General features: G+C 38.8%; 1 protein-coding gene across 3 annotated transcripts in view; it reads left to right on the top strand.

Annotated features, from left to right (window-relative positions):
• The window catches only part of Klhl7 (kelch like family member 7), a 48403-nt gene extending 27645 nt beyond the window's left edge, over positions 1-20758 (top strand). For all 3 annotated transcript variants that reach the window (XM_052173044.1, XM_052173046.1, XM_052173045.1), the window contains 6 exons: positions 2106-2280; positions 4878-5020; positions 10689-10929; positions 16666-16867; positions 18374-18471; positions 19294-20758. In XM_052173044.1, the coding sequence (XP_052029004.1) occupies positions 2106-2280; positions 4878-5020; positions 10689-10929; positions 16666-16867; positions 18374-18471; positions 19294-19577 (1143 nt within the window). In that variant the 3' untranslated portion in view covers positions 19578-20758. The remainder of the gene's footprint in view (positions 1-2105; positions 2281-4877; positions 5021-10688; positions 10930-16665; positions 16868-18373; positions 18472-19293) is intronic.
• Positions 20759-22470: the final 1712 nt, after the last annotated feature.

Genomic DNA, 22470 nt, shown 5'->3' with positions numbered 1-22470 from the left:
TGGGACATCAGTGATGTCATAGTGAGTACATGCTCACTTGATGGGACATCAGTCAGGTCATAGTGAGTACATGCTCACTTGATGGGACATCAGTGATGTCATAGTGAATATATGCTCACTTGATGGGTCATCAGTCAGGTCATAGTGAGTACATGCTCACTTGATGGGATAAAATAGCAAAGCATCACTGTTCTGGTTGAGTTTTGTCAATTTGACACACACCTAGACATATCTAGAAAGAGGAAATCTTATTTGAGAAAATGTTTCTATAAGGCTGGCCAGTGGCAAGTCTGCGGACCATTTTCTTGATTAATGATTGATATGGGAGTGTCCAGCCCATATGGGCAGTGCAGCTTCTGGGCAGGTGGTCCTGGTGTGTATGAGAAAGCAAACTAAGCCAGCAGAGTACCTCATGGCCTTCGCTTCAGCTCCTGCTTCTAGGATCCTGTCTTGAATTCCTTCCCTGACTTCCCTCAGTGATTGAGTGTGACCTTAGAGAAATAGTTAAAATAAACCCTTTTCTCCTAGAGTTGCTTTTCATCATGGTGTTTTATCACAGCACTAGAAACTAAATCACTGTGATCGCCCTCTCCAGAAACATAAAATACTAAGGTAATGCATAAGATATCAAGCAAACTGAGACTGGAAAGTTTACCTCACCAGAATTCAGAACTGTTAAGGTTGTCAGAAAGAAAAAGTCTGAGAAGCTACCACATTCTGTAAAAATTCTTTAGATGACTTCTTAGCTGAATATAATGTGGTCTCCTTTTAGGACAGTGGGAAGGAAAATAATGCCAGATAAACACTAAAGAAATATAAAAATACTATAGTGTTCATATAGGAGTATTAACTTACAGGTTATAACAGATGCTTCATACTACAGTGACTGGGTACAGAGAATACTGAATTCAAATCTGTTCTGCACTTGATCTTATCCAAAAGGCAAAAAAGCAATCTAAACCTGTTATAAAATAAAAAGCCTTTTTTTAAAAATTAATTTCCCATAATTTATTAACAAGCCCAAACATGTTTAATGAGTAGTCTGAATGCATGTACATGCGTATACTAGATGAGTATGTATATGGAATAAGTTGTTGATGCTGTTTTATGACTTATAAGTTAGTTAATGAACTTGAACTTGTTCAGTGCAGTTAAATGAATGCTACAGCAGTTCTTATAAATATCCTATATTTTATTAGCATAGAATTTGTATATCTTAAATTTCCTAAAGCAGGTAAGTTTGTTGAGTCACACTGTAGACATACAAGGTTAAGATAAAGTAACTTTGATGTCTTCTGGAACGGAAGCCATCTTGGTAAGTCTGTGTCCCGACCTGAGCGTATGTTGGAGATATCACCAGCCAGCAGACGACTTCCGTGTTATGTGTCTGCTTCTGAAAAGGAAGCTGTGTGTTGTTGTTTTAAAAACACCTCCCCACACACACACATTTTGGGACTTGAGAGATGGCTGGCTCTGTGGTTAAAGCTCTTGCTGCTCTGCCAGGGACCTGAGTGTAGCTCCTAGCAGCCATATCAGATGGGTCAAAGCTGCCTGTAAGTCCATCTACAAGAAGTAAGATAACGTCTCCTGCACGTGCCCACCAATAAATACATGGAGACACAGACAGAGATGTAAATAAAAAGAAAGCTTTTCTGAGAATCCAATTTTTTAATTACATGAACATGTGTGTGGACATGTGCCCTTAGAAACATTGGATCCTCAAGAGCTATAGAGTTAGAGACTATTGTGCCTTCCTGTGCCATGGGCCTGACGTGGGAACTAGGAACCAGACTCAGCCTCTGGAGGAGCAGTACATGCTCTTAACAGCTGAACCATCTCTCCAATCCCATAAGTCTTTTTTTTTTAATCACAATTTTAACATTATCTCCATTACTGTATGTGTTAGTAGTTAGTTATAGCAAACTCAAATAAACTGAAGCAGCATATAAAGTGTTTGAGATATAGTAGGGTACTGAGGAATGCAAACAAGTATTTGAACAAAATACTGAGAATAAGTAATTGTCCCTTTTGAGTGTGAACATAAAGTAGATGTTTGGGCTGTTGCCTCCACCTCAGACCTCTGCTGTTTGCTTTATCCCCTTTAGGTTTATGATGCTGCCGTGAGGTGGCTCAAATACGATGAGCCCAACCGCCAGCCGTTCATGGTTGACATCCTTGCTAAAGTCAGGTTTCCTCTCATATCGAAGAACTTCCTAAGTAAGACCGTACAAGCTGAACCACTAATTCAAGATAATCCTGAATGCCTTAAGATGGTGATAAGTATGTTCCCCTTCTACCTTTTCTATGTAGCTTACATGGCCATTTTGCATGGACTAAAAACCCATTCCAAAGCTCACTAATCTGGGAAAACATTCAAGATCTTGTCTTCTTATCATGGTGATCCCTTAGGGCTTTCAGTCCCTGGAAAGGATTAGCCTCAGTAGTACAGTGAAAGAAAGTGAAGATTTGTCCTAATTTGTATACAGTAGCTTTCATGTACTTCGTTCAGAGTGTTTCCTTTTTATTTAGCCAGGTAGCATCCCATCTTGACCTTTCTTTTCCTTAAACAGGTTTTCTTTATTTGCCTGGAGCTAATAATATGTTCGTGTCTTTTTTCCCTGCCTAACCTAGAAGCCTTATATGCTTTCATAAAGTGCCACAGTTAATGCATTGCTTTTATTTCTTTAAAACATCCTTTTCAGTGCGTTCCTTCTGCGTCTTCCTTCCGGTGCTGCTTGGCCTCTAGCCTGAGCCTAGTATACAGTTCTTGTCCTGGGGCTAATCTGTTCTCTTCTGAGTACAAGGTTTTCCTCTCTCTGTTTTTTTGTTTGTTTGTTTGTTTGTTTGAGACAGCTTTCTCAGTGTAAAGCCCCCCCCCGCTAGTCTGAAACCCAAGCCTTCCTGAGCGCTGAGATTGCTGCTGTGCCCCACCATACTTGACTCCCTTTCTTAATCTGTTTTGGTGGTGGAGCACATCTTCCAAAGGTTCCTGTTAATTAATGAATACTTGGAGATTTGATAAGTCTCATGTTTATTTCACTATAAAACATTGAAGCTAGTTAAGCTACACATGCTGAAAACAGTCTTGTGGTTAGTCTTGTGAAGGCACTGCTCCATTACCTGCAGGCTATAATAGTCTTTTGAGAATCCGAGAGCCAATTGGTTTCTTTTTTGTTTTTGTTTTAATCTTGTTAGGTTAGTATGTTGTTTTATTTAATCCTGGTATTTTGAAATTTGTAGTAATGCATGTCTATATTTTTTAATGAGGTTGAGCATTTTCTTTTCAGCCTCTGACTTGTAAGGTCTTTATTACTAATACTGTGGTTCTCTAGCCATTGACTGTCTCATCTTTCTTGGTCTTTCCAGTTCTGTCTCCATTTTGGTCCCCTTTCTGAGAGTTTTCCTTATTTTTTCTTTTTAAACCTTATATTTCAGCTAGTTTTAATTTTTGTGAGTCTGAATGTACTTTGACTTCTCATTTCCTGAATGCAGTACACAACTGTTTTCATGTGTCCTTTGAACGCACTGTGCTGCCTGCGTTGCCTGTATTTTCTTTGAGCGCTGCCTATTATGTTCATCATTAGCTCTTCTTGAGTGTGTAGCTTTGCTGGTGAGTCACTTAGGAGCGAGTCCTTACAAGTCCGACCAACAGGAACGTGTGTGGAGGGAGTGGGTGCCTTAGTTTGAGGATTCATAGCCTGTGTTCAGCTGTTTAATCTCAGAAAATTCGATGAATAAAAAGTGGTGAAGAGTAGTTAGGCATCCTTTATACGTTGAAGAATTGTTTTGTTTTTGGCACGCAGCATCCAGGCACTTAGCCTGGTCTTATAAAGTTGCCGGACTTGATCTTACTAATAGGATAACTTTGCGATTTTGTTTTGTATAATAAACATTGGCATAGCTTATCACTTTTCCTTTGCTGCTTCTATGAGATTTTTTTTTTAAACTCATTTCAGGTTGTGTCGAAAAGATTATATGAGGTAGAGAATATAGTTTTCCTGTATTGTCTAACATTGATAGGTAATGTGTTTTCCCCACACTGCTTAAGCAGTTCTTGAGTATGGGACTCCTTACCACAGTAAGGAAGAGCCACAGTGGTTGTGAGCCCTTGTTGTACTTAATCTAAGATAGTCCTTCTCAAAGTATTATGCACATCTGGGTTAACTTCGGGTTTTGTTAAGTACATGATCTTGTTTGTTAGGCTTTAGATTGTGGGAGCCAGCATTTCTAACAAAGTCGCAGGTTCTGAAGATGCTATTCTTTGTACCACATTTGAATGGAAAGTGGGTCCCTTTAACACAGCAAATACCCTGTTGCCCCCACTAGAGATTTCAATTGGTCTGTGATAGGAACCAGGTATAAATAGAGATTTCCTATGTGATTGTAACGTGAACCTTAGACAGAGCTGATGATTGTGGCATGCGTTTGTAATCTCAGTATTAAGGAGCTGAGTCAAGAGGCCGCCTATTAGTTAAACGACAGCTTCCTCTGTCGTATAGTGAATCTTATTTCATGAAAAAAAAATTAAAGTCACTGGGTTAAGAGATCTAGATTTCAGTAATTATTATTTTGACAACTACTCTTAAGGAACCAAAGAATTCATTGGTATGTAGTAGGTGGGTGACACAGTCTTAGTAATATTGATTTCTGAGGATCATAAATTTCATTTATTAAGATGAGAATTCTTAGATATTTATCCTGCCTTTTTCCACTTTCTTTCTAGAACAGTGAAAAAGATTTTGATTCTCTCTATAGAGAGATCAAAAAATAATTTTAAGTTGCAGGGCAGGGGGAAAGGAGGGGACTACTTTCCTTTTCAAAGCATTGACTTGGCAGTGCCTGAAGTTGTTGAAGTGTTATTATGTATTTTTGTACAGGTGGAATGAGGTACCATCTACTGTCTCCTGAGGATAGAGAAGAACTTGCAGGTGGCACACGGCCTAGAAGAAAGAAACACGATTACCACATAGCTCTGTTTGGAGGCTCCCAACCACAGTCCTGTAGATATTTTAACCCAAAGGTAACTAAATTGATACCAGTTTTCATTTTGAAGGGACTGAGCACATATATACACTAACATCTTCCACACAATAAATCGTAATTGGTTGCCTAGTCATTAATATTATAGGGTAAGACATGGAGAACTGGATTTCAAATGCCCCTATAACTGTTCCAGAGTGCTTTAAAAGGAACCACTGCATACTAAGTGAGGTAACCCAGACTAAAAAGGTGACTCATGGTATGCACTCACTAATAAGTGGATATTAACCTAGAAAACTGGAATACCCCAAACATAATCCATACATCAAATGAGGTACAAGAAGAAAGGAGGAGTGGCCCCTTGTTCTGGAAAGACTCAGTGAAGAAGTATAGGGCAAAACCAGAACGGGGAAGTGGGAAGGGGTGGGTGGGAGGACAGGGGGAGAGAAGGGGGCTTATGGGACTTTCGGGGAGTGGGGGGCTAGAAAAGGGGAAATCATTTGAAATGTAAATAAAAAATATATCGAATTAAAAAAAAAAAAGACAATGAACACTAAAGCTATTTAAAATCCTGCCAAATAAGAATATTTGGACAATTTCTAGAAGGGCTATAACTTGCCTTAGCTGCTCAAGTCTGTTAGCTGATAGGGAATGCATCCATGTAGGCATTTGTCCTAGCTGATGGAAAAAGCGGTACATCAAAGGACTGCTGGGTGAGGTTTGTGCTTAGTCTGTCTGGGAAACTTCCATAAATCCAGTCTTGTGTTGTTTAGAGCCGTCTTAGTTTTGTGGTTAGATCATACAACTCTGGGTATGGGTTAGTGATATGGTTGGTTATCTAGTGTCAAACATATACTCTCTGTTTGAGCAAGCTGTAGAACCAGAAGACAGAGACCCACTTAAAGATAGTTGGCTTTAATGTGCTCCAGAATTCTGGCTGTGTACTATGGTCATATGGGGACATTCCTGAAGCCATATGAAGGAAGCATATGTTGGGCCATACTTACCATAATCTGTTCTACTTATTAAAGGACTCTCCTGCTCTCGAGTTCAGTTATCCTATATCTAATATGTAGGAGGAGCTTGGCCATTATTCTGTCCTGCTTACACCAACCTACTGTAGACCAGGGGCTTAGCAGAATTCTATAAAAACAGCAGAGGAAATTAGTTTCTACCTTGCAGATTTTTCTCTTCACTGCCACAGCTCCTCAGCTGTGTTGCTATAGAAGGTAAACAGCCACACACAGAGGATAAACAAATGGGCGTGGTTTGTCCTCTGCAACTGCACAGGTAGGGAGGGGGCAGGCAGAATGGAGTGCTCAGTTCCCATCTGGATTTCTGCATGGTCGCAGTTCAGAAGGGAGTTAGTAAGCCTGCCAAAGGAAAGGAGGTTTGCTGACTAGGACCTGGGAAGGCAGGATGCCATGCTTATACATGCATGATGCTTCAGTTGGTACACATGCGTGGGTGATGTGTGAACTTATACATGCTGTCCACATCCTTTCTAGTTTTCCTGTTTTCTCAGCACCTAAGCACATGACTTTGCAATGAAATACTTATTTATTAAATATACTGGATTACTTTTCTGGGCCACAGTTACCTCCCTAAGTACCTTTGTCCATTTTATTGATTACACAAAAGCTACATGTTCCTCTAACTTTCAGAGAACTGTAAACAACTCTCCTTTCCCCTGCATGGCCTAAGTTAGAACTGAACTGATTCCTTCGCTAAGGTATGCCCAAATGTCATACTTATGAGCTGACGGACCCAAAACATCTTTCTTCAACTATATTATCTCCATTTATCAAGAGTGGACATCAGATCCCTTTCTCAGTATGCTACTTGGGGTGGCAGATTATAGGAATGAGATGGACTTCCCAGAGATGCTGAACCATGTGCATATTTAAAAAAACAAAGATTATCTCTCCCTCTTCTCCATTTACATACACAGGCATAGCCAAGGACATTGAAATAGTCCTTTTTTAAACAGGCTGAATTTAAGGTGCAACATGGTAGCTGAAATAAGTATTTTTGTACTCAGAAATGCTTACAAAGAACACTTAAATTACCTTCTGAAAAATGGAAACCATTACAATATTATATGTAGCTAATAGTTATTAAACATAGTGTCTGACATGTACAATAACAGTTGAATTTTTAAAAAATCCAGAAATGTTAGCAAGAATGAGAGGCACATAGTGGTATGTGCCTGTAGACCCCACTGGTCAGAAGGCTGAGGCAGAGAGTCATTTGAGATTGAGTTTGAGAGTGACCCTACAACTTAGCAAGATCTTGATTCAAAAATAAAAAAAAAAAATTGTAAGTTTCTTGAGAAATAGTATAAATTATAGGTCGATAGGATTAAATTCAGGTAATCAACTTAGATATCTTTATCTCTGAATTATCTTGCTACCTCTAAAGTTATTTTCATTCTTAAATTTGTAATGTAGGAAGAGCCCCATAAAGCATGTTAAGATTTCTTTTTAATTAGGAGTATGAGCATTTGTCTGTGTGAGAGTAAGGGTTCACAGGAGTCTCCTTGCCCATGGTGTCAAAGAGGGTATCAGATACTGTATTAGGGTTGCCCCACTCCTGGTACTAAAAGTTCTGTTGTTCAGGGTTCTGGAAAGCAGTGGTCCTCAACCTTCCCAATGCTTCAACCCTTTATACACAGTTTCTCATGTTGTGGAGACCCCCCCAACCATGAATATATTTCCATTGCTACTTCATAACTGTAGTTTTGCTGTTATGAATTATAATGTAAATATCTGTGTTTTCTGATGGTCTTAGGTGACTCATCCCTGTGAAAGGGCCATTTAACAGAATCCACACCCCCAAAGGGATATTGGCCCACAGGTTGAGAACTGCTGCTCTGGAGGAACAGAACTGATAGAATGGGAGTGTGTGTGCTGTGCACGCACACCTGTGTGTAAAGGGATATATTAGAGTGGCTTACAAGCTGTAATCCAGCTATCCAACAGTGGCTGTTCAGTAATGCGAAGTCCAGGAATCCAGGACTTGTTCAGTCCATGAGGCTGGATATTTCAGCTGGTCTTCAATATACACCAGAATCCTGAAGAAGTAGGTTCTACAGCCAGTGAAGGAATGGACAAGCCAGCAAGAGCAAGCAGGCAAAGAGACCAAGTGTCCTTGTTCTGTCCTTTTTATAGGCTACCTGCAGAAAGTGTGGCCCAGATAAAAGGTGGATCTTCCAACCTAATAAGATCTGGATTAAAAGTGGGTTTTCCCACTTCACATTTTTTAATTAAAGAAAAAATTCCTCACAGGTGTATCGAGCTACTTGCACTTATAATTCTAAACATAGTCAAGTTGATAACCAAGAATAGCCATCACAGATACCCTGGAACTGAAGTTACAAGCAGCTGTGAGCCACTGACACTGGTGCTGGGAAGCTGACTTGAGAAGTATGTGCTCTCAACCTCTAAGCCAATTCCTCAGCCCCTCCCTGGTTATTTTTAATTTGAAGAATAGCAGGTGTTGGAGATCATTTAAAAGAACAAGTGACCAATCTTTTCAGCCTGAGTTTAGTTGAAGCTCATAAAAGGATAGTTACTGCTACCTTGCAGTTACAGAGAACGTTTCCCATATAGCTTTGAGTAAGCCATGTGAAGAGTGGTGAGACCTATAGCTGAGTTTGTATTTCTCTGTTCTGTGGTGGATTTGTGCAGTAGACGAGCATCATGTAGATTACCTTGGTTTAAAACAAAAGCAAACAAACAAACAAAAAAAATAACTGTATCATTAAGAGTTTAAAGTCCCTGCAAATGCTTTCCTAGGAGTTTAGAACAGAATAGAAAGTCTTAGGATATATTCTAATCTAATGAACATCTGACACAACAGATGCTTAAAAGATATAAATACTTTATATTCTTATAGGGAACTCAACAGTAACATTCACACACAGAGCACCTTACTCAGTGAGACTGGGAATCACTGAATCTGCTGCTGATCCTGATGGTTTTTTCAGCTATTTTGGAAAGCAGTAGGAACACAGTGTCAGTATGGCAAACCTGTACGGACTTCCCTGTGCCATATACATGGTAGGTGGATAGAAGCATCTTTGGATGCCACAAAACATAGAAAATGATAAGCCAAACGGCTAGCCAAGTATCTTGTGTTTTCTCATATGTAGGTAGACTCTTCTTTTTTTTTTAATGGCATGAAGTTAGAAGAGAAAAGGACCCAAAGGAAATGGGAAAAGAAGATGAGAGTAATTGGGGACATGGACATAAATAAGAACTTTATAGGCACATGAAAAAATGACACAACAAAACCCTTGGTTTTCAACATTTGATATATGCTAAAAAGGAAAAACAAAACATCCTGCAAAGCTATCACTAGATAAGAAAGGGGTGAGTGTTGGCTAGACATCAGCTCATTACCTGAGCCAGGATCAGTGCTGGTAAAAGGACAAATAGTCACATTAATGGTCAGGTCTAGTTTGAGCTGGTAAAGGGACAAATGGATACATTAATAGTCAGGTCTAGTTTGTCTTGCAGCTGCCAGTTGACTGAGAGCAGCTGTAGCCAGCACACACTGGAACATGTCACCATTTTCCAGTAAGACTTTGTTACAATGAAATGGAGAATTTAGAGTCAAAATGACACAGAATTTTATTCAGGACACCACCTTCAATCTCTTTTCACATAAAAAGCATTATAGTAGTTTCAGTGTAAATAGAGACTTGCTTACTACTCCTAGGTCTGCTGAAGTGGTGATGGTTACTTGTCATACCTGACAAGTTAACTTGTTAACTTCTTTCATTCTTGTTCTTCCTATGTCTTACTAGATGTTGATTTAATCGTTATTTTGAAATTATGAAACTTTAAGTTAAATTTCCATTCAACAATTATTGTTCATATCTGGTCTACTAATTGGTGGTGAGTTTGTTTTATACATGATTAAATAGGTTTCAAGCTGATTGCTCCTATTATAATTGGAGTGGTAATAAGCTAAAAGAAAAAGCACAGACAAGACAAAACAAACAGACATGCAAATAAAGGCATCTTTTTATGGGCGGTGGTGGCACACACCTTTAATCCCAGCACTCAGGGAGGCAGAGGCAGGCAGATCTCTGAGTTCAAGGACCACTTGGTCTACAGAGTGAGTTCTAGGACAGTCAGGGCTACACAGAGAAACCCTAGCTTGGAAGTAAAAAAAAAAAAAAAAAAAAAGGAGAATGGATGAATGAATGGGAAAGGAAAGAAACGGGGAGGAGAGAGAGAGAGAGAGAGAGAGAGAGAGAGAGAGAGAGAGAGAGAGAGAGAGAGAGAATATAGGAAGCAGACATTAAGGAACTGGTTGGTGCTTGTAATCATTGCAGAAAACAGCTACTTGAAGCACATTGTTTAAAGAGTCTGCACTCACATGCACATCCCACATACAGACACATAACTAAAAACAATAAAAAAGTCCTTATAAAATAACAATGGTTTTATTTACTTTAGAGGTATCTTCCAGCTTTGATGACAAGACAGGGTAGTCATAGTCTATCCAGCTATATATGTTTCAAAGCCCTGGGCCATCAGTCATGTTATTTCTACCTCAGCTAGTCAGCACTCTAAAGACACCACTCAGTTTAAACTGGGCACTAGATGTAAACAAAAATCCAGTCTCTTTGTGTTATCTTTATCTGTGCTTGGTCACTTATGCTTTCTGTTTCTAAGGCTTCTTGCCCTTCCTTTCAGGATTACAGTTGGACAGACATTCGCTGCCCCTTTGAAAAACGAAGAGATGCAGCATGTGTGTTTTGGGACAATGTAGTATACATTTTGGGAGGTTCTCAGCTTTTTCCCATCAAGCGAATGGATTGCTACAATGTTGTAAAGGATAGCTGGTATTCCAAACTGGGCCCTCCAACACCTCGAGACAGTCTTGCTGCCTGTGCTGCAGAAGGCAAAATTTATACATCTGGAGGTTCAGAAGTAGGTAAGACCCTGTTGATACTTTTGTTTAACAGAAGTATTTTAATCCAAGTTTCTTGGCATTCATAGTTTTAAAAAATTTAGAAAATTTGTCCCAATACTTTGGTAATTTAAGTGTATGTCTGTTAACATTTTAGAACCTGTTTCCTTATAAGTTTTACTTTGACCTTCAAGTTTTGACAAGAGTGCCAGCATTGGGGCTAGAGAGAGCTATGACTAAAACCTCTCGTGCTGCTGCTCCAGAAGACATCAGATGGCCTCGCAGCCATCTGGAACTCCAGCTCTGAAAGGCATTCAATTCCTCTGGCCCCTGGATACCTGCTAGCATATTCATATACCCATAAACAGAATTTAAAATAACAGAAAATTGTAATGCCATCTTTATAGATAAATTGCCTTTTTATGGTGAACTGATGGTTGACAGTGTTTGAATTCTACTTGTTGGTTTTGAGTAGGACTTGCTTACTCTCCTCCTAGGTCTGCTGAGTTTTACTTATTCACTGACCCATTTAGAACTTGTTATTTGGAGGTTGTCCTAGTCAGTATTTCCATTGCTGCGAACAGACACCATAACCAAGGCAACTCTTACAAAGGACAACATTTAATTGGGGCTGGCTTACAGGTTCAGATGTTCAGTCCATTCTCATCATGGTGGAAAGCATGGCAGCAGACAGGTAGACATGGCACTGGAGAAGAAGCAGAGAGTGCTACATCCTTTTCTTTAAAAAATATACTTCCCAATTTTTTTTTAAAAGATTTTCTATATGGGAGTACTCTTGTTCTCTTCAATCAGATCCCATTACAGATGGTTGTGAGCCATCATACAGTTGCTGAGAACTGAACTCGTACCTTTGGAAGAGCAGCAGTCAGTGCTCTTAACTGCTGAGCCATCTCTCCAGCCCCAAGAGTTCTACATCTTGATACACAGGCAGCAAGGAGGAGACTGTACCTGAGCATTTAAGACCTCAAAGCCCACCTCCACAGGGACAGAGCCTCTCGTACAAGGCCCTGCCGCCTTATAGTGCCACGCCCTATGGCCAAGCATGCAAACATGTGTCTGTGGGGGCCAAACCTGTTCAAACCACCACTGGGGGAAGGAGAAGGAAGGGAAACTACAGTCAGGATATAATATATAGAGAATAATAATAATAAAGGAACAAATGCTCTGTTTTCTTCTTTCTACTGTTTGAGTTAGAGTCTTACTTCATAGACTAGGGTGGTCACACTCAACATTTGCCTGTTCAGCCTTCTAAGTGCTACAGTCATGTATATGAGCTATCATACTCACGGACAATTGTTTTCATTTGCTTTAAAAAAAAGAAAAAAAAAAGGGAGCTAGTTAGTTGTTTGGCTGGGTGGCTGGCATGTTGGTTAGTTTGGAGATTGGATCTCATGTAGCCCAAGCTGTCTTCCTCCTTACATTGTCGCTATGGATGATCTTGAACTTCTGATCTCCCAAATGCTGTGACTACAAGCTTGTGCTACCATAATCACTGGTTTGCAGTGCGACTGTCAAACCTGGGATTTTCAAACCTGGGATTTTGTGCCTCAGAGGCAAGTACTTTACCAAGTAAGGCACATCCCTGGTCACTGCTCTACATTTTGTTCTCATGGATTAATGTGTAGAGTATGGGTGTAAGTATAAATACCTGTCTAGTAATTTTTTAGACTCAGTATTTTTCTTTTCCTAGGTACAGCCTAGGATCAATAGAGCTTAAAGATTAATAGACTGGCATATAATAGTTTTTTTAATGCTTTCCTCTTCAAACTAGGGAACCAAGTAAACCTGAGGCGTGGGATTTAAGGGTTTACTTTTCTTTGTGGTTTAACTAGCCCACAGAATGTTTGACTTTGAAGCAGCATACTTAACTATTGTAAATTTTTTTAAAGATTTATTTATTTATTATATGTAAGTACGCTGTAGCTGTCAGACAGCTGCATTAGGGATCTCATTACAGATGGTTGTGAGCCACCATGTGGTTGCTAGGATTTGAATTCGGGACCTTCAGAAGAACAGTCGGTGCTCTTAACCACTGAGCCATCTCACCAGCCCAAAATTTTTATTTTTTGTTTTTTTAAGTTTTTATTTCCTGCTACATATGAAATGAGAATAAGAAAAAACAGGATTTTTCTAAATGTAACTTTAAAACACAATCTTTTACTATTTTTAAAAGCATTCTTATCATATATCATATAGTATATTTCAAATATACCTAAAGCCAATAGAAGCAATAACTTCATTGCTTTAACACTGAGTTAGGTTTTTACCTTAACATAGGATATTTGGATTGGGTTTTTTTTTGTTTTGAGTTTGTTGGTATGTTGTTTTGTTGTTGTTGTTGTTTGTTTTTCCTTTATTACTTTATTACTTTATTATGTGTATGAGTGTTTTGCCTGTATGTATGTAGGTATACCATATGCATGCATAGTACCTGAAGAAGCCAGAAGATGGTGTCTGATCCCCTAGTACTAGAGTTACAGATTGTTATGAGCTGCCATGTGGGTGCTGGGAACTGAACCCAGGTCTTCTGCAACAGTAGACTGTGCTCTGAACTGTTAAGCCATCTATCCAGCCCCTCAAATAGTATATTTGTAATATCTGCTAAATACTATTTTCCACTAAATCTTCCAGATTTAGGCACTTGTTTAAAGGTAGCATCCAGGAGTACCTCTAGTAGGTACACCTCTAGTCTCAGCACTTGGGAAGCAGGAGCAGCTAGATCTCTATGAGTCTGAAGCCAGCCTGGTTGGTCTACAGAGCAAGTTCCAGACCAGTCAGGGCTGTCTAGCGAAGCCCTTTCTCTTATCAAACAAACTTGGTGAAAGTTATTGCTCTTCATGACTAATGCTTTTACTTGTTCCTCTCAAACTCTCAGTTTAGAATTAGGTGAAAGTGTTCTATCCTTTTCTTTCTTTTAAAAGAAACATTGAATTAGGGCTGGCTTAGTTTCCGAGGGTTAGTCCGTCATCACGACGGCAGCAGGCGTGGTGCTAAGAGTTGTACATCTCGATCCGCAGGCAGCAGGAGGAGACTGTCACACTGGGTGTAGCATTGACAAATAAAACCTCAAAGCTTGCCCTCACAGTGACACACTTCCTCTAACAAGGCCACACCTCCTAATAGTGCCACTTCCTATGTCCAAATATTCAAATACGTGAATCTGGGGGGGGGGGGCGCTATTCCTATTTACCGTACCATATTTACTAGTTTACTAATGTATCATATTGAGCCTATAATGTCTTAATTGTAAATTAAGGTTCTTGCATTGGAAATACAAGTAATTCAGTCCCTTTGTTTCACTAATTTTCTCAGATGGAAATTTTGTGTATATTTGTGGTTCCCAAAGTCTGTCTTTTCTGCCGAGTTCTCTTTATAGGTAAAAGTCATATACTACATCTTTATTTAAATGTAAAACAGTGAAATGAATGCATATTAATTTAGGAATACTTCCCTGTGAACTTGCTAGATTCCTAGAGACAGTGACAGAACTCAAAGCAGTATGACTACAGTTCTAACCTGTTTCCCCTCATTCTCTAGCACATTGAGAGCTCCATAGCCTGTTACTATTCTATGTGAGAATGATTCGGGCCCTGCCTTTTCTTCGCATCTCACACCTCACTGCTTGGGAAAGGGTCTTGAGTGAATAGTTATTGTTGTCTCATGCATCTCTACTCTGTGGTCTGAATTCCCGTGGCTATTGTCCAACGAGGTATAACCTGGATCTGAAATAATGCTTCTAGAAGGAAAAATGCAGTCACAGTGAGGAATAATTATGTCTAACCTCTCTAGACTGTAGTTGAGTGCTACAGCTGTTGAGTCTCTCAGAAGCCCGTCCTTGGTGCTTTCATAGGAACTCAGTGAAAGAGGATCAAAGAAGGGAACAGGCAGAAGAGACCGCCACCCATCCATCCATCCAAGCCGCCTTGAGCGCCACACTGAGCAGCTGCCAGTGGAGTTATTTCTGGGCCTGCCGTTACTAATGGTTTACACATGGATTTAAAATGTAACAAAATGTGATGCTTCAATGTTGCAAGGTCTTAGGTTTGAAACATAGTTAGTATATACTCCATTTTGTCATACATAAAATATTGAAGTCAATTTTGTACAGTAAGTTCTGATTTGTAAGTGAAAACTATGTAAATCTAAAGAAAAATCACCTTCTTTCTAACAGTATTTTAAATTAATGTTTTTCCATATTGCCTTACAAGATAACTAAGATAGAAATTTTTATTATGGATTTGCAAGTCAGATAAAGAAACTTGAATGTTCTAGACAATCTTCAAAGTCTATAGAATTTTATTAAATATTTAGAAAGACCCATATATCACGTTTTTAATTATTTGCCATTATAACAAAACAAGGGAGATAAGAAATTTTTACTTTCTTTCAGGAAGACAGGAAACAGTTTTCTGTCAGACTTTACTTCCTTTTCTATAGTAGTAAACTAACATAAAGTCAATTTAAGTCTTCCTCTAAGTCAGAATCAAACCAAAGAAAAAATTTCTGAGCCAGGCATGGTGGCACACACCTTTAGCACTTTAGCACTTAGGAGGTAGAAGCAGTCTGATCTCTGAGTTCAGGCCAGCCTGGTATACAGAGTGAGTTCCAGGATAGCCAGGGCTACACAGAAAAACTATGTCTCAAAAACAAAACAAAACAATAAAAATAGCAAAAGAAAACCCGAGAAATTATTATATAACTTATGTGCTAATGATTGTGCATGGTGATATACATCTTTAATCCCCTCGTTGAGATATAGGCATATTTCTGTAAATTCAAGGCTGAATTCAGCCCTATTTTGAGTGCTATGATACAAGAACTAAAAGTTGGCACCTACATATTAATGTCCAGGACAGCCAAGGCTACATAGTGGGACCCTGTCTCAAAAAGAAAAGAAATAGCCGGGTGGTGGTGGCGCACACCTGTAATCCCAGCACTCTGGGAGACAGGGGCAGGTGGATTTCTTAAGTTCGAGGCCAGCCTGGTCTACAGAGTGAGTTCCAGGACAGCCCAGTCTACACAGAGAAACCCTGTCTCAAAAAAACCAAATCCAAACAAACCAAAAAAAAAAAGAAAGAAAGAAAGAAAGAAAGAAAGAAAGAAAGAAAGAAAGAAAGAAAGAAAGAAAAAGAAAAGAAATAATTGAAATAATTAGATAAAAGTTCCTCAGTCCTTTCTATTTTTTATAGAAAGGACAAGAAGCACTTAATCTTTATTGGGATTATTTCTAAATTCTGAGTTCCTACAGTTTGCAGAAGTTACAAAATATAGTAAATATGTGTTTGCTCTGAAAATGCATAATTAGTGTACCAGACAGAAATACACCTTGATACTTTGATGTTGTATTCAAGTAAGGACCAGGATGACTTTAGGGCTCATCTGCACATTGTCTTATTATTAATAAACAGTTGCAATTATAGAATACTAGATATATAATAAATCTGAACCAAAGATCCCTTTGTGATGCCTTTCAAGATCCATACAAGATTACTAGCTTTTTAAAAACACTATTGTGGTAAATAGAAAAATGTTCTCTATAAACCTCAATTCTTCCCTCTTTTCATCTAGCTCTATAGTGATTTCAGTTCAAACCACTCCAGCCCGAGTATGATAAGTGTAGGAAGGACCCTTTCTTTTCCAGTGTGGGTATTGAAACAGGGTCCCACTATATACCCCAGACTGGCCTCATTCACAGTCCTCATGCCCCAGCCTCTCAATTGGAGTCCTTTTCTTTTACAGGAAACTCAGCTCTCTATTTGTTTGAGTGCTATGATACAAGAACTGAGAGTTGGCACACGAAGCCCAGCATGCTGACCCAGCGCTGCAGCCATGGGATGGTGGAGGCCAATGGCCTCATCTATGTCTGTGGAGGAAGCTTAGGAAACAATGTTTCCGGGAGAGTGCTTAGTTCCTGTGAAGTGTATGATCCTGCCACAGAAACGTATGTATCTATTTAAAATGATCCTGTCAATGCTGTTACATGCCGTAAGCTCACTGGATGAAGATGCAAAAAGGTAGAAGGAACCCAACAGAGATGTAATTCTCGTTTTCAGAATATCCATACACTTGACTAGCCTGAAATCTTAGGAAATAACTTGACCTTCTCACACATGGGAGCCCCTCTCTTTCTGGTCCTGCTCGTGTAGTAAATATGAATAAGATACACCTGATTGGTCCATTGGATTCATAAAGTATTGTTATTTGAGAGGCCAAGAAATGTAGAAGAGAAGGGGAGAAAACTTAGAATAATTTTGTTCTTAAGTAGCAATATTACAAACTGGTTCTTGTCATTACATGGATCATATCTCCCAATAAATCCTATGCTCAAAATAAGCACTAGCATTTTAGTTGGGAAACTGTGATCTCCTCCTAGTCCTCCTCCTCTTACTTCTCGTCTTCCTCCTCTTCCTCCTCCTCTTCTTCGCTATTGCTTTCAATTCTAAAAAAACAACATTTACGAAATGTGTCTTGGGTTTTGTATTGCTGTGAAGAGATGCCATGACCATGGCAACTCTTACAAGGAAATATTTAATTGGGGCTGGCTTACAGTTCAGAGGATTAGTCCATTATCATCATGGTAGGAAGAATGGTGGCATACAAGCAGACCTGGTGCTGGAGAGGTACTCGAGAGTCCTGCATAGAGCAAGTGACATTAGGCTACTTTTAACCTGTCAGGTTTCAGAATGTATGTACATAAAAACATGAACTTTATATTATTGACATATTTAGAAAAGAAAGAAAAATGTAAGCAGAATTTTCCAAGTCAGATATTTTTGTAATAGATGGAGACAACTTACTATATAGAAGCAGTGAAGGAACCGTACTTACTGCTCCCCTTTTTAAGCTACAAGATTGGTATTTTACCTGGGTAAGCACACACATAAATGTGTGTGTTTCTTGAAAACCAGGGCCATAGTGGCATCCATAGTAGTGGCTATAAAAATCCCCACATGTATTTATTCACTCTGTGGGGTGTATTGTGTACTCCCATCACTTGAGAGACAGAGGTTGGATCATCACGCGTCAAGGCCAGCGTCTTCTACACTACAAGTTGTAGTTCTCTGGTTACACAGAGGGGCCCTGCCCTATCTCAGAAGAGAAAAAAGGATGTGAGTGGCGTTTTACAGTTTTCCTCTTCACCCCTGTTGCCATTCCAAGAATTATTGGAAACTATGGAAAATGGATTTCTTCAAAAGGCATAAGCTCTTTCATCCCGTTTTTATATCCCATTAAAGTCCCCAATTTACCTTACCTATAAAACTATAAAATGATTATCTAAAACCCCTTGAGGTTTTATGTCTGTCTGTATATATACATGTGTGTATATGTATGAAACATTGTAGTAAGTGAGTGTTTGTTTGGGTAGCAAGCCCATCCTATTAAGATGAAGTCTTTCACTTCTTTCTTGTAAGAGAGCACACAAAAACCTTTTTTTTTTTTTTTCCAGATGGACTGAGCTGTGTTCAATGATTGAGCCCAGGAAGAATCATGGGCTGGTGTTTGTGAAGGACAAGATATTTGCTGTTGGTGGTCAGAATGGTTTAGGTATATGATGTTAACTTAACTCTTTAGTTCCTCTGGGTTTGCTGATAAGTTCTTAAATTACTGGAACATTTTTTAAAATTGAATCCACACAGCATTATGTCTAAGCACTAACAAACTTTATGACATGTCAAGCAGTGATTGTGACTACCTCAGACAGGTCTGTGCCTTTTCATGTGCCCATAGGAAGTGCTATCACATCTGACTGAAAAATACTGAGCAGTTGAGATATCTGAATATTAAAAAGTCTTAGCTTTCAACACTTTAAATACTGCTTGGAAGTATCTTTACTCTTTAAGATTGACCTTTTCATTTTCTTATGTAATGCTAATAATAATCTTAAATAATTAGTTTAAATAATGACAAATATGAACTTAATCTAGAAATAATACTTCATTTTTTTCAAGTATTTTAAGTGTTAAGTAAAACACTTCTTTTCTGTTATTATTCTCCGCTGGTATTTTCCATAAATTGCTAAAAGATAGAAAAACATTTGAAATAGTTTATAATCGAAGCAAATCACTGGTACTTTTAATTTTCTTTTCCAGGATAGAGCATTTGTAGAAAACGTGTGAGGTTTATGTTGTTGTTGTTGTTTGTTTGTTTGTTTTAACTCTGTAGGAAAAATATGTTTCTAAAAATTTGTCAATTTCTTTTATGTTTAAGAATAAGTATTTAGGTAGAGAGCATGTGGGTAATGATTATAAAGCTCTTATATCCTATGTGTTTAACAATTTTAGTTTGAAACTAAAATGTAAAATTTTTTAAATCTGTGAAGAGATCCAAGAATCACTGATACAGTTCTCATACTTTGCTCTTTTGAAGGTGGTCTGGACAACGTGGAGTATTATGATATCAAGTTAAATGAATGGAAGATGGTGTCACCGATGCCATGGAGAGGCGTGACAGTGAAGTGTGCAGCAGTTGGCTCTATCATCTATGTCCTGGCAGGTTTTCAGGGTGTAGGCAGATTGGGGCACATCCTGGAGTATAACACTGAAACAGACAAGTGGATTGCCAACTCCAAAGTCCGTGCTTTCCCAGTCACAAGTTGTCTAATTTGTGTTGTTGATACTTGTGGAGCAAACGAAGAGAAGCAAAATACATAACACTATTATAGTTACTCTATCAGAGTGTACCATCTCGGATTGTAAGTCATACTGCTACTACTTAGTTCTCGACCAAACAGAAACAAAAAGACCCAACTGCACAGCACTTACACATTATGAAAATAGAATCTAGAGACAAGAACAAGGAATGGACTTTTGCTCATCTGCAGTGGTTTATCCCAAGAGTTGGGTTATGAAGTTCTAATCCGGTATTTTGATAAAGTAAGGTTCCAGTAAGATAACAGTTTATATGATCTGGACCTCCTTACTTAATTCAAAGACCATATTTTAGTTGGCCATATAACCAAGAAACCTATCAGCCGGAAAATGTGAAAAGTTACAAGCACTTCTTGAAAACATAAATTGCAACTATTTAACTGATTGTGGTAGAGTGGGGCATGCTCATCAGAAAAGTAGCCTCAGCTTAGCTCTAGATTCTATTTTCATAATGTGTAAGTGCTATGTAGTTAGGTCTTTTTGTTTCTGTTTGGTCAAGAACCAACTAGTAGTATAAATTACAATTCTAGATGGTAAACTCTGATAGAGTAACTATAATAGTGTTATGTATTTTGCTTGTCTTCATTTATTTGATTTAGTGCCAAATTATTCCATTTTAAAGTAAGCAAGAGCGGCACAAATACACACACTTTCTCACAAAATTTCACAGATTTTTGGGACTTAACTCTACCCAATTACCCATGAAATATATTCAGTCCAATTAAATGAAATATTACACATTTCTGCATAAAATATTAAGCTTAGTATCCATCATTCATTTATATGGTTTTACTCGGCAGTATAAAAAGTGCTCAGTGTCCTTATTCTCTACTGCGAGACCCAATCAGTAAGACCGGCTAACCAGGAGAAGAAACGCTATTTGAAGAAATGTCTAGATTACTAGAAAAGCACTGATAATTGTAGCCCAGTATCATATGGTTTTTAAAAAATACGGTTTTCTTTTCTCCTAGCAGAACATGTTAGAGATAACTGAGTTTTCTCTAAAAGTTCTGTAATAAGTGGCATTAAATGTATCACATTCATTGCTTTTATGTGGACAACAAATTACCAAACGGCCTATTAATTTTTTCCAGTAACGTTTTACCCTTTGACTATGAATGAAATGTGCCATGTTAAACTGTCAATCAATGTTTTTATCTGATATTAAATATTTTTAACTTAAATAGATTTGCTTTGTTTATTCATTCTAAGCGTGTTCAATAATATTTTTAAAATTTGTGGAAGTTTCCATTTAAAATTTTTCTCTATGTAGAGGTTAGAACAGACTCTAAAATGTTTAAATTAAAAGTGAAGTTGAAAAATGACAGGTTTATCTGTCAAGTTCTTATGTATAGACAGCTTTATTGAGATGGAAGCCATAGACATACAGTTCACCCATTTAAACTGTACTGTTTTAGTGGCTTTTACTATATTAACTGTGTACAGTCATCATTGTATTATTCAAATGTTTTCATAACTCCTCCAAAAAAGAAAAACCCTACTTAGTAGTAATCACTCCCTGTTTCCCATGTATTATCTTTCTAGAGTGCTACAAACTACTGCTTGCTTAATGGATTAAAATGGCCAATGTATTTTCACTGTTTAGGAGGCCAGATTTCTCAAATCTGGCTTTTGGAAGATTGGGCAAAACCAGCACACAGCCCATTCGCACCCCTGCTGCTGGTTGCCAGTGGTCCTCGGCATTTACTTCTTAGTTTATGCCTAGAGCTGCATTGCTCTTTTCATGGCCGTTTCTTTTCTCTTGTGTAACTATCGTCACATAGTTCTTTTGTAAACAGCATTTATTTGGACCATTCCTTTTTTTTAACTTACTTGTATAAATAAATGTATGTACCATATGTGTGCCTGGTGCCCACAGAAGTCAGAAAATGGAGTCAGATCCTTCCCCCCCCCCCCCCCCGAATCTGGTTGTGAACCACCACGTGAGTACTGGAAACTAAACCCAGGTCCTTAGAAGAACAGCTGGTGCCCTTAACCTTATAGCCATCCCCAGCTGATCTACCCACCTCTGCCTCTGCTTTCTAAACGCTGTGACTAAAGGTATGCATCACCACATCAGAAGGATTCGGGGACTTTGTCTTAAACTATGCACATCTGCAAAGATCCTATTTGCAAATGAAAATGCATTCTGGAGTTCTGGATAGGTATGAATTTTTTGAGGAACACTATTTAACCCAGTACACTCTTACAAACTCCAGCCTTAGGCAACCTCCACCTCCAGACCATAAGATTATCTTTTATTTGCTTGATGTAATTGTCATCTCAGGCTCACTGTCTCTGTCTGCTAACCTAGGCCCAGTCCTGGAAACTTCTAGCCTCTGTACAATCTAATCTAGGCCTAGAATGTTTTCAGCCTCTGAGACTTACTGCTGAATAAGCTCACCCCTTCCTAGTTCTTTCTGTACTCTGGCTGGTTCAACTTAGCTGTTCTGGCACAAACTCCTCTCCAGGCTGATTCATTCTGGCTTCCCTCCCAGTCTCTGATTGGAAACATTGCTCTGCTTCACCTCAGACTACATCTGGCAATGTGTTCTACTCGTAGCTTCCCCTCATTCTCTGGCTCCTCTGACTTCACCTGTGTCGCGCTTGTTCTCTACAGCTGTCTGGTCAGACTACCTCCTCTCGCTCTGCTCTGCTCCCTCTTAAGCAGCTTCCTGATCCTCCTCTTGGGGGCATTGGGCATAGCCGTTTCTGTCAAATCTTTTCTGATTCGTCACTCTGCCTCTCAGACATCACTTTCAAACATAGCTGCTTCCTTCTACAAACTAACTTTACTTTCATTGTCTGGGATTAAAGCTGTGTACTAAAGGCATGTCTGTATTCCAGCCAGAGGAATTAGGGGTATGTGCTAAAGGCTGAGCTACACCACAACTAG

The sequence above is a fragment of the Apodemus sylvaticus genome, chromosome 2 (assembly GCF_947179515.1).
Source record: "Apodemus sylvaticus chromosome 2, mApoSyl1.1, whole genome shotgun sequence".
Taxonomy (NCBI): domain Eukaryota; kingdom Metazoa; phylum Chordata; class Mammalia; order Rodentia; family Muridae; genus Apodemus; species Apodemus sylvaticus.
Note: the sequence above shows the minus strand (reverse complement) of the source record. Positions and strands in the feature narration are given on the sequence as shown.